We start from the raw sequence: 13425 nt of genomic DNA, 5'->3' as shown, positions 1-13425 counted from the left end.
GACCATGTTTAATTTTACCTATACAAGGTAGGTTGTGCAAAGCAGACCCTTGATCTGTGAGGACAGCCTTGGTTTTCTTTTGTCAAACACAGAGGAGCCAAAGACGAAGAATACTCATCCACGCCTCGGTGAGTTCATCGGTGTCCATGGTGAATTTTTAGCAACAGCAAGCGTATTTTGTATCATTACGTTCATGTCTGTATTCTGTATCAACATTCCCCTTTTGTATTGTATTTGCACTACATATCTTATCCTCGGATGTATCACTGTTAAAGAATTTGGACTTAAATATTACTGTTTATCAGCTAGGTGTTTATAGCATTGACAGATACGGAACATTAAAAAAAAATCTAAGTGTAGGGTGATCTCTCTGCTGTGAATGACGGATTCGCAAAATGGAATCTTTCTCAGGAGTTCATAAATTCAAGTCTGTGCGCTCCCAGGCTTCCTCTAATCCTAATGTACTCATAATGGAACCTCAGATTCTTTCCTGGGAATCTCAAGTGATCAGAAGAGTGGTTTGTCATGTCTCCCACTTAGAAGGGTATAACCCAATGGGCTCTGGTACGGGAAATATCACCATTTGGGTAAGTGGCAAACACCATATTCCAAGAGAAAGTTGTTTGTGTATTAAAAATTAGTTTGTACCCCAGTGTTCATAGAGCAATGGACACAGTTACCAAACAGTAGAAAGAGCCAAGATGCCCTTCAACGGACGAATGGATAAGGAAGATGTGGTCCATATACACTATGGAGTATTATGCCTCCATCAGAAAGGACGAATACCCAACTTTTGTATCAACATGGATGGGACTGGAAGAGATTATGCTGAGTGAAATAAGTCAAGCAGAGAGAGTCAATTATCATATGGTTTCACTTATTTGTGGAGCATAAAAAATAACATGGAGGACATGGGGAGATGGAGAGGAGAAGGGAGTTGGGGGAAATCAGAGGGGGAGATGAACCATGAGTGACGTGGACTCTAAGAAACAAACTGAGGGTTTTGGAGGAGAGGGGTGGTCAGGCGTTGGGTGAGTCTGCTGGTGGGTATTACGGACGGCACGTATTGCATGGAGCACTGGGTGTGGTGCATAAACAATGTATCTCAGTACTGCAGACTGCATAAAGGTCAAGAAAAAGCCTCTCTTCTCCCCATACCGTGCATACACTCAGCCAACACCCTGAGTTCATTTTCTTTGCTTTTGCACATTTTAAAGAAATAGGCCTCAACATATGGTTCAGAATTAACCTGTATGGAGCATAGCACATAGTCTCATCAACATTAGCTGACTAGGGCATTTTAATTAGCCACAGGCATAGCTAGAAGACTTCAATACTGTCAGAAATATTCACTTAACTAGTCAAGAGTAGAATCTGAAAGTTGGTACTCGGGGCTGATAAAAATGGACGTCAAACGTCCCGCCTCTCCTGATACTCTCCCTGCTGGTCAGAATCAGTCCTGGGATCGTGGGTATGAGTTGTTCTTTTTTCCACACTAAACACTTAGCTCTACTTAAGAGTCTCGTAGGGGCACCTGGGTGGCTCAGTGGGTTAAGCCTCTGCCTTTGACTCCAATCAGGATCCCAGGGTCCTGGGATCCAGCCCTGCATCAGGCTCTCTGCTTGGCAGGGAGTCTGCTTTCCCCTCTCTCTCTGCCTACCTCTCTGCCTACTTGTGATTTCTATCAAATAAATAAATAAATAAAATCTTAAAAAAAAAATAAAAAAGAGTCTGGTAAGTCCAGGATGCCTCGGGGGCAGTGGCCAGCAGTCCCCTCCACCCAGGCAGCGTTCTGTGCTGCGTTTTCCACCAGTCATGCTGACCTGGGTAAAAAAACTTACACACCGAACTGAGCTTTCTCACTTAAAAAAATGCTACAGAAGTGTGTCTCAGGCTCCGATTCTTTTTGTACTAATAGGGATGACTGTGTATAAATCTCAGTGGTGTATCTCCCCGGATGGGGGGCCCTGAGCCTTTCTCTTCCCCAAGGTTACTAAGTCACTTTCCGTCATCGCTTATGATATAAAAGACGATGGTGTGTCCCTTGAGGGTGAGTCTGTGTGGAGGCCTGGCAAGTGTCTGCTCCGTAGATAAGTGTGCAGTGACGGGGTGTGTCGTTACCTAGACAGACAGATGCAGAGGGTCGTGCACACCAGAGGCAAACTTGCTGCCAACTTCCCTGAGCACCGCCTTCGGAGAAAGGAGGAGGTGAGCATCTGCCGACGACCCCGGCCAGGGTCCGCAGCTCTCAGCGGAAACCCTCAGCTCTCATCCGCTCTAAAACCCAGATTTCACATTCACAGATCCCTTTTTTGGGAAAGGATCTGCTCTGAAGTAGTAATTTAAAAAATTTTGAAATTTATGGATATAGTTCCGATCTCCTTAACCAGGAGATGCAGAACTTAAAGCCCAGAGAGGCCGCACAGTTTCCCTGGGTCACACAGCAGCTAGGTCAGAAGGAGAAGCTGGGACAATCCCCGTCGGGGAATAGTGGAGAAAGTCTAGCCGATAACGGATAATCCGACAACGTATTCAGTCCTTCGCAGGTCCGCTTCTTGCTCAGGGGCTCTTTGCCAGGCACGTGCTAGAGTGGAGACCAGAGGAGGAGCAGAGCGCTGAGGTCTTACACTCTTACAGTCTGCTGGCGGAGAAGTAAGGACGTAAGTAAGAAACCACAGTCATGAAAAGTGTAGGGGGGAGAACTGGAGGGTGCTCTGAAGAGTGAGAGTGCCCTCCCGCTGGGGGTCTGAGACGTCGTCTCCCATGAGGTCACAGCAAAGCTGCGCCTGGGCCTAAGGCTGCGAGGCCCGCCCGCGGGCCCGAGGAGAAGGCGCGCCGGGAGAGGGGAGAAAGCCGTAAGGGCCATGCGGTCCTGTGAGCGGCGGAGCTGGGGGATGGGGCCCGCGGGAAGCCAGACAGGGCGGCTGCTGGGACAGCTGGGCGAGGAGCTGCCAGGCTCCCGAGGGTGGGGATTCGCGGCGTTTACGACTCAGACCCGCGGAGGAGGTCGAAGCTCTACTTACACTGATGCAACTGCATCATACCTGGGATCACAGATGCAAGTGTGTGTCCTTAGACAGGAAAGTCATTCAGAAAATAAGTACCAACGGGAAAGGATGTATTTCTAAGGAATTAAAAACCTACTGGCTGAAGTCTTTATAGACAGACATAAAAGGAAATTTTCATTATCAATTGAAAGACAGATGTATATATCTTTTTTTCCAGTGTCTCTGCAAGCATTTCCTGAACATACAAAAATGTATACACCTCCTTGCACACAGATATGCACCCCAGAAAACAGATACAGATGTGCATATGTATATCTATGCATATTATACATCCATGTTAGTACACATATATATACACGTTCATGCATGTTCATGATATGGTACAAGCCAACAGTGGATTGCAATAGCTTTGAACAATGCAAAAATAAGACAAGAGGCTTCATCAAGGTAGTATACATATTCCCCTCCCAAAGTATCACAAAAAAGAGACAAATTAAGAGCAAGATTTTTTTCTCTAGAAGAAATGGATTACATTTCTTTGATAATAAACTTCCTTTTATAACCACAGCTCTAACCAGCTCGATGCAAATTTCTGGGGTTCTGTTTAGAAGAAGCACGAAGAGTACTAACAGTAGTCGGCACTCGTTCCGACAAGCCCGGAAGAGTTCTTGCAGACATCTCGTTGGGTTCTTAAGGGTTTCCAGCCACAGGGTCACAGCTGTCCCCTGGGTTAGGGAAACTGTGAAACTGACAGCCAACATGTGAAGACACCCTCGTCTGTGTGACTAAGGAAATGTGACACGTCGTGTGAGAGCTGTGTGAAAACAGAACAGACCCCAGCTCGTACATCGCACCATCCGCAACAACCATCCGCGCGTGAAGATTCAGAAGGCCGGGGACACCTGCTAGCAAGTGGAGACGAAAAGAAAAAGACACCTCTGAGTATCTCTATGCTCTAGTTGTAGACTCCGTAATGTCTACTGCCCACGTCCACCTAACAAAGACAACAGAAGGCAAAACAGAGATGGGGTAAATACATAAAAAGGATTAACATCCCCCCTCTAGGGCTGACCACTATGATTTCTATGGAGATACGTTTCTCTGTCTATCTCTGTAAGAGGAGATATCTAGAACATAAATTAGATATAGTCTAGGACAGAAAGTCGGGACAAACTTCAGAGAAACACTTAGAGAAATGTTTCGAGATCCAAAGGGAGCTTAATGTTTGGGAATATTCTGACTTCCCCAGTTCCTGGTCTCCCCTTGTCCACACCGCACGGAGAGCCGTTCCCTTTACTGTTCTGTTTGTTTGGGGCTTTTCCCTCTGGGAGATGAGCAGTCTGTGCGCAGAGACCACACGTCTGGCAGATAAAAGCGGTGGTCTGACAAATGGGAGAAAAGCCAGAGTATCTTGAGGAGAGGAAAGAACCGAATATTCATGAATTAAGAGGAAAGAGGAAGTCAGCTGACCTGGGTGGTCCTAGCAGAGAATAAGGTAATAATCTGACAAATACTAAGTTTTCCAAAACTTAAGCTCATCACCATGGCTAGACAGCATTTTAGCTATTCCCTCCTGCTCTTGTTATCCTGTTAGATGTTTCCACCACAATAAAACCTACCAGGTCCTTTCACTTACTGGTGCTTTGACATGCCAAGGATTTATACTTTCATATGCATGGAGATAGGTGAGTCTGTGGACCACAGAAAGAGAATTCTCAGCAATCTTCAAAACCCTTGTACCACACATGCAGCCGGGAACCCCCTCTCCTGTTCATACAACCATCACAGGTCCACGGGCTCTCCTGCCATGCCCCCAACACAGAACAGGATCCAGAGTAAAAGAAACACTTGTGATTCTCAACCATTTGCTTAGAGTTCTGAAGTTTGGCCATTTTGTAATTTATGGGGCGCCTAGGTGGCTCAGTCGGATAGGCATCCCACTCTTGGTTTTGGCTCAGGTCATGATCTCAGGGTCGTGGGACAAGGCCCTGTACAGGGGACTCTGCACTCGGCGGGGAGCTGCTCTTCTGCCCCTCCGCTGCCTGCACACATGCATATGCACCCTCTCTCCCAGATGAATAAACAACTCCTTAAAAAAAAAAAAACTTAATCTGTAAATTGAATATAAGTCAAGAGATGAAGAGGGATAATAACTCGCCCACAGTGGTATTTTGAGGATTAAGACAATGCAGGTGAATGCATGTTTAAGCATTGCAGTGTTCACATAAAGTATAATTCTGTATTATTAGTGTTTGAAGTCACCTACACTTGCATTGATGAAAATAAACTCTGTGGATGCGTTGATTGGAATTACATCAAGAGCAGTTAAATTCAGCCGTTCTGGCAAAAGCTACTGTACAGTCAGTCTATATCAATAACAATGAAAATATAAATACATCTTACTGCATTTTACTCTGTTCTTGGTAAATGTATGATAAGCCCTCATTTCTGTCTTCCTAGCAACCCTGTGAGACCTATACCATGTACCCATTTCACAGATGAAGCTGATGAGGTCAAGGAACCTCTGAGTCATAGACTTTCAGCAGCAGACGTAACCAAAGCACCTGCCTTTCTCTGAACTCCCAGGCTAATGTGCCTTCACTCAGTGGCATAAAAATTGGAATTTCAAGCGTGAATGAAATTTAAAGAAATATATTCATAAAGGAAGGAAGTGAAGGGAGGGGGAAAGAAGTCAGACGATCAGAGTGAAGGGAGAATGCAGGGGGAGGATCAAAGGGGGAAGGAAGACTGGAAAGGAAATCAAAGGAGGAATGTCTTGCACTTTCAGGCAACTTGAAGAAAATTTCTGTCTTCTCAGAGATATTATGTGTTCATTTTGGTGATTATCGAAACCCAAAAGTTTAAATCAAGCCTTGAAATATTCCCTCACACAGTAACCATTTGATAAAACCTACATTTTATAAAAATCTGGAAGGAGAGATTCTGTGGGTTTTGTTTCAATTTTTTACAAAAATGTCTCCATTATGTACTTCTCCCTAAGATGTTCATCAGAATGTTCTTGTTTTGATGAGTCTTTTCTAAAACACTTTTAAAGTATAACTCGGTCAGTGGATAATGTTGGTCTTCCTTGGGAGAGAATCACCGACGCACCTCACGGCCAAGGAGAGAGGCCCGTGGTGCCCACAGAGGGCAATGAGAACACGTGAATGTTCCATCAATAATGTACGAACACAAAACCTGAAAAACACAAAACCTGAAAAACTGAACATGACTGCAACTGCCTTTAAGGTCTAGGATGCAACTATAAATTGTATAATTACAAAGAGTTTACATTAAAATCAGAAAGGCCATTCTATAAGGGTTAAACCTGGTATCAGGTTGTGAGTGTCCTCTCTTTTTTAAAGATTTTAATTAATTAATTAAAGATTTTATTTATTTGGGAGGGAGAGAGAGAGAGAACATGTGGTGTGATTGGGGGGGAGGGGCAGAGGGAGAGAGAGAATCTCAAGCAAACTCCCCACTGAGCACAGAGCCCCATGAAGGGCTCCGTCTCAGGACCCAGGGGTCATGACCTGAACCGAAACCAAGAGCTGAACACTTAACCAACTGGACCGCCCAGGCACCCCTAATATCTTGAGTTTTCAGAGCAGTTTTAGATTTACAGCAAAGCTGAGAGGGACAGAGATTTCCCACGCACCCCTGTCCCCACGTGTGCACAGCCTTCTCCAGCATCAACACTCTCCACCAGAATGATGACATTTGTTACAGCTGCACCTCCACGGACACGTCACCATCACCCCAAGTCCATGGGGTACATCGGGACTCACTCTGGGTATTGTACATTCTGGGGTTTTACACACATGTGGAATGACACACACCCATCTCTGTAAAATCATAGAGGGCAGTTTCAATGCCCTAACACCCCCCTGGACTCCACCTCTCCACCCCTCCCCACACCAGCCCAGGCAGCCTGTGATCTTGTACGGTCCCCATGGTTTGGCCTTTTCCGGAATGTCAATTACTAGAATCTTACGCTGTACACCCTTTTCAGACCAGCTTCTTTCACTCAGTAATATGCATTTAAGGTTATAGGAAGTTCATAGGACCCTTGAGAAAGTTAAGAAAGAACTTGGCTTTCCATCTTACTAACATTTAATTTGCCTACTACAGCAGACTAAGCTGCTTTCCTCCAAATTCATGTGTGGAGGCTCTCAATGCGACTCTTTGGACATGGGGTCTTAAGGAGGCAATGAAGGTTAGAGAAAGTCCCAGGGGTGGGGCCCTGATCCCATCGGACTGGCACACTTCTGAGAGACACCGGACAGTTCCTTCCTCTCTGTTTCCTCCCCCGCTCGACCCCCATGCGAGGACCCCGGGAGAAAGCAGCCAGGAAGGGGACGTTCATCAGAAACCTTAGCGGCCGGCACCTTGACCTTGTACTTCAAGTCTTCAGAACTGTGAAAAATAAGCGTCTGCTGCCTAAGCTACCCAGTGTTAGTATTTGTTACAGTAGCCTAAGATGACAAATACACCTGCTGAAATTTTAAAGTATCTCAAAATTACAAAACGTGTTTATTAGTTATGTTTAAATAACAAAATTAATGAAACTAAATCTTGAAAAGATGGCCTTAGAAAAATCTAGCTAAAATGTCTTTAATATATTCAAAATTAGATACCGTGAAACAAACCAGTTTCAAGGATTACTCTGACATTTATAAAATTATTCTGCCATTTATAAAACATGAAGCATTTAAAGATCATTTATTTCTCTAGGGAAATGTACTGTTTTCTATAGCCCCAAGCTAACCAGACTGATCTCCCATAACCTGGGCACTGTGGCACACACATTACCCCCTCCCCAACAAACACACACAGAATACACCAAGAGATACTTCCAAAAACCATACTTTATATAATAATCAAAAGGAGGACTAAGTCAAGCAGAGAGAGTCAATTATCATATGGTTTCACTTATTTGTGGAGCATAACAAATAGCATGGAGGACAAGGGGAGATGGAGAGGAGAAGGGAGTTGAGGGAAATTGGAAGGGGAGATGAACCATGAGAGACTATGGACTCTGAAAAACAATCTGAGGGGTTTGAAGGGGCGGGGGGAGGGGAGGTTGGTACCAGGTGGTGGGTATTATAGAGGGCACGGATTGCGTGGAGCACTGGGTGTGGTGCAAAAACAATGAATATTGTTACGCTGAAAAGAAATAAAAAATTAAAAAAATAATAAAGGACTAAAGACATAATCAGAAATATTCAGGAAGTAGTGTACCGGCCAAGCTTACATTCCTGATATATAAGTCAAGATAAATATACAATTCAAATCCCTGTACAGCACAATAGCAGCTATGTTTGTTCATGGTCAGTATAATATAACAGCTTATATATGGGAATTTAAAAAACTATTAACCTTTGCATTCATGAATCTTTCTTTGAATGGAAATTGTAGGTGTTTGGTTTCAAAATGTTGGATTTTAAAGCATGATGTAATAAACAGGCATAGAGTAAAGGTATACTTACCGGCTCAGGTTTCATGGGGCCATTCACGGTAGCATTTTCAGGGATGCTGTCTTGAGACTGTCGCTTGCATAGACCTTTCGTGGCATCTTTGAACATAATGTCTTTCTCCAGCATACTGTCTTGCTTGGCAATCGGCAACACCAGGGGACTGCTACAGAAAATAATCAATACTATAATTAGTCTTCCACCGACATTGCCGTATTAATCAAGAAGGACCGCAACAGGACAGTTCCGTTATAGGAAGTTGTTTTATTCAGATGAGAAACCATGTCTCAACACAGAGGGGGAAAAAACAATCAATGGGGGGTCTGTCAACTTTTCTATTCGCTCTAACTTCCATTCAATTTCAACTTTAAAAGAAAAATATATTCACTTCAACTTGAGAAGAAAATGTTTACAAATGTATATAGGACTGTAGGAGACAAATCAATAAGCAATTTATAAGCTAAGCGTGAACACATGACTGAACTAAGCAAGATACTTAGATGTGAAAGTGAATGCAAACAAGTGAAGGCACAAATTATACAATTAATTAAAATATTGCTCATATACAACCCAAAATATGTTATGGAATCATGGGCAATATTTAGAGTTTGTAACAAAATAACAGGGGCATTAGAGAGGAATGATGTGCTCAAGGATTCCAATATTGCAAACGATAACTCATTACTTCATTCATTACAGCTCAAACTAGGCAAAAAACGTAAAAGCTACTTCATTTTTTTTTAAAGATTTTATTTATTTATTTGACAGCGAGAGATCACAAGTAGGCAGAGAGGCAGGCAGAGAGAGAGGAAGGGAAGCAGGCCCTGCTGAGCAGAGAGCCCAATGTGGGGCTCGATCCCAGGACCCTGAGATCATGACCTGAGCCGAAGGCAGCGGCTTAACCCACTGAGCCACCCAGGCGCCCCAAAGCTACTTCATTTTTTGTTGTCGTTCCATAGATATCATTGCCAAAAGAAAGTTATTATTATGTAACGTCCATAAAAAAATAGGCACAATCTAAAAGTTTAATTTGCATTATAACAGTTTATGATAGTAAAATTTAAATAAGCATTTCCCTAAATGTTACCATATGAGCAGAAACACGTACATATTGAATCAAGCAAAATATGCATAAATGTAATTATTTCATGTATTCTATAATAGCACTTGTGATTCTAATTAATGTTTAAATGTACATTTTGGTTTAAAAAAAATTCAGGTGTATTAAAGTATTATCCACTGTGTGGGGATGGCCATGCTGTACGTGTCTATGTCAGATACACATAGAGTTACATGCGGTTAATTATGGGTGCGTGTAACCCACGTCACCAGGAATATACAGGATTTCTGTCACTCCTGACCATCTCCTCTTGCCTGCTCCAGGGAACCCACTGTCTCCACCTGCCTCCTGCTCCTTGCAACCACTGATTATTACTTCTTTCTCTGTAGTTTTGCCTTTTCTAAACTGTCATTTAGGGGATCATAGAGCGAGCCGCTGTTAGCATCTGCCTTTGTTGACTTAATACGTGCTTTCGAGCACATTCACGCTGCTTTATACACAACGGTTTGGTTTTCAGCGCTGAGTGGTGGTCTCCTGGGGGACACACTACACTTGGGCTCTCCATTCACCGAACCTTTGGGCTTGTCCAATTGTCATCAAGTATGAGTGAAGCGTCTGTCCACATTTGCATGCAGGTGTTTGAGCAGACGTGTGCTTGCCTTCATCTTGGTTAGAAACCTAGAAGGAACTCCAAGCGGTCTCCAACGTGGCGCTCCCACCAGCAGCGCGTGGGCATTCCCCTGGCTTCCCGTTCTTGCCAACACCTCTCTCTCTTCTTACACCGTTTCTAGCAGGGATGTTAGTGGCTTCTCACTGTGGTTTCAAACTTTCATTTTAAGGTGCTTATCCGGCATGAGAATCTCTTCTCTGGTAAAATGTGAGTTCAAACCTTCATTGCCAGAATACTGACTTCATATATTCTGGTTTCAAGTCCGTGGTCAGGTACGTATGTGGCAAATATCTTCTCCCAGTCTGTGTCTCACATTTTTATCTTCTTTACAATGTGTTTCAAAGACTTTTTTTTTTTTTCCTATGCCTTGGGCTTCTTGTGTCTTATCTAAAAATTCTTTTCCTAACCCAAGGTCAAAAGGGTTTTCTCCTAGGTTTTATTCCAGCAATTTTATAGTTGTGTGCTTTACATTTGGGTCTACGATGCACTGTGAGTGGTTTTTGCATACGGTGCTATGTACACGTTGGGGGCTGTTCTATTTTCATACGGCCATCCCAATCATCCCAATGTTTCAGCACCATTTTTGAAAAGAACATCTTTCCCCAGCCACTTATGTAGGATGCCTTTGTTAAGATTCAACTGGTGATATAAGTGTGGGTCTATCTGGGGATGTTCCATTGCGTTCCGTTGATACAATGGTCTACTCTACACCAATATCACATGGTCTTGATTAACGTACCTGCACAGATAAGGCTTGAAACCAAGTACTTGGACTCCTCCAGCTTGGTTTTCTTTTGTTTTAGCTATTCAGGATCATTAGCATTTTCATATAGATTTTAAAATCTACTTGTCAGGGTTTATAAACATGCCTACTGGGGCTTTGATTAGCGTTCTGCTCAGGTGAATGGGAGAATTTACATATGAACAATGTTGAATTCCATCATCCAGAAGCACAGCACCTCTCTCCATTTATTTTGATCATTAATTTCTCTCAGTATTTTGTAACTTTTGGCATTAAAGTCCTGCAAATAATTTGTTAGATTTATTTTGATGTTTTAGTATCATGACAAATGAATTTTTTATTTCAACCTCCTGTTGCTGTCTATAGAAATGCAAATGATGAATACTGTTATGCTGAAAATAAATAAATTTAATTTAAAAAAATAAAATTAAAAAAAAAAGAATACAAACTCTGGGTAGACTAACATTCATAGGGGAGAAAGAGAGGAATGAAGGGCTTCTTCCAGTAACCACAAGGTTGCCCTGTTTGTGGCCATCTCTGGGCCTTATTTTCCAGCCGTACACCAAGTCTAGAAATGCGTGGGTAAAACCGGAGCAGTGAGTGGGCTGCACGAGTGCTGAGTTGAGGGAAAGGTCCGAGGAATAGCTAAAGAACATATTTACAGAAATGTGAAATCTTGAGGTCTGGATGATGAAGTTTTACCCAATGGGAGATTTTGAAGTAGGTGAGAAGGCCTGCTGATGGGAGACAGAGCGCATTATAGATGCATTCTCTGAAACCAATCTGTGAGAAAGGCCTCTGCTGAGGGATTTCTAGCATGAGACACTCAAAGGGCTTAGCACTGTGAAGCTTCAAGGATTTTGCTGTGTTCACAGACTAACAGGTTAGCTAGTCACCATTTCATGGAGAGGCACGGAAGACAAGAGATTCCTGGATCTGAGATCAAAGAGTTCATGACTCATGGCACACACGGTACCCAGAGGTTCTTGTTGGACAGAGTCCCATGGTGGTAGGTCAGAAGAGCCAGCTTGGGGGAAACTACATGGATGCTTACACGTGCCGTGGTTTGTGTTGCAGGAGAGAAACCTGGCCAGGAGTCCAATGTTCTTTCAAGCAAGAAGCAAACGCTGCCCCAAGCAGCAGAGAAGCCAGTGCTCTTCCCTTGCTGTTTTCTCCGTGGTCCCTCTGAGCCGCCTGAGGGCCTGCACAACGAAGGGCACGTGTTTGCCGCCTGATGCGCTGGGCAACAATGGAGCGGGGCCCTGGCAGACTATCCCTCCCAATAGTGTGATTATTAATTTTTAAAAATTCACTATAAAATGAGAATGCTTTAAACGCTTGTAAAAATTTCACATCCAGATCTGCGGGAATCCCACTAGTGATAAGGTATTCATAACTTCAAAGACACTGTGTTTCTTCCATGAACAACTGTGAAACAGCACCTGCTGTCCTAACTTGCAGTCACCATTCCTGGAGTTCCCAGGGTGTGTCCTCTGCTTCGCTGACATGAGAACCCTTCAAACATCTGAAGACCACTGCACTTCCTCTGTATTTTCCAGACTGTGAGTGGACCGCCATTAACACATTGTAATAATTAGATGGAATTTAATGCATGATAATCTCCATTCTAAGGACTCAGACATATTAACTCCTATTAACAGCAGTATAAGGAATATCTACTTTTCCACTTATTTTTTAGGTGAGTACACTGGGAAAGAAAGAGAAGAATGGGCTGAGGACACACAGCGCAGCAGGAGTGGAGGTGGGACTTGAGATCCAAAGCTTGTATTTTTTTTTTTGACAGAGAAAGAGAGACAGACACAGAGGGAACACAAGCAGGGGGGTGGGGCTCGATCCTGGGACCCTGGGATCATGATCTGAGTCACCCAGGAGCCCCCAGAGTTTGTATTCTTAACCCCCCAGTCACGCTGCCCACATCCAAAATCCACCCTCACACCCACCAGATTATCTCCTTACTTATCCCCCTGAATGTCAATCACCTCTTTTTCTGCTTTGTCAGAAAGTCTTCAAAGAAAACTAGAGAGGTTTGGCATATACCCTCCCGGTGTTTTGAGTATAAAGCGATGAAGAAAGCAGTGGTTTGACCAGTCAGGTAGAAACTACATCATGTCACCAATTAAAAAGGATTTCCAAAAGGAAGACACAGTGAGTTTACAAAAATACCTAAAATGCTCCTTTCCTATCTCAAACCTAATCACAGCATTAACAGCAGGATCAATTCTATTTCTAAATGAGAGGTGCACTTGGAAAGAAGATTGATCCAGGAATACAGGGACCTCATGCTAAGTCAGGTTTTGCTTTGCTTTGTTTTGTTTTAAGAGAGGGAGAGAGAGAGGGTGAGGAGGGGCGGAGGGAGAGGCAGAGAGAATCTTGGGCAGGCTCTATGCCCAGCACAAAGCCCAACGCCAGGTTTGATCTCAGGACTCTGAGATCATAATCTGAGCCAAAAT

The 13425-nt window shown here is 43.5% G+C and overlaps 1 protein-coding gene across 3 annotated transcripts in view; it reads right to left on the bottom strand.

The window, feature by feature from the left end:
- MYO16 (myosin XVI) overlaps window positions 1–13425 on the bottom strand; it is a 574710-nt gene that overhangs the window by 295443 nt on the left and 265842 nt on the right. For all 3 annotated transcript variants that reach the window (XM_082701002.1, XM_082701003.1, XM_082701004.1), the window contains exon 10: window positions 8498–8648. In XM_082701002.1, the coding sequence (XP_082557128.1) occupies window positions 8498–8648 (151 nt within the window). The remainder of the gene's footprint in view (window positions 1–8497; window positions 8649–13425) is intronic.

This window comes from Mustela nivalis (genome assembly GCF_964662115.1).
Source record: "Mustela nivalis genome assembly, chromosome: 15".
NCBI lineage: Eukaryota > Metazoa > Chordata > Mammalia > Carnivora > Mustelidae > Mustela > Mustela nivalis.
The sequence above is the reverse complement of the archived record's forward strand: the minus strand, read 5'-3'. Positions and strand labels throughout refer to the sequence as shown.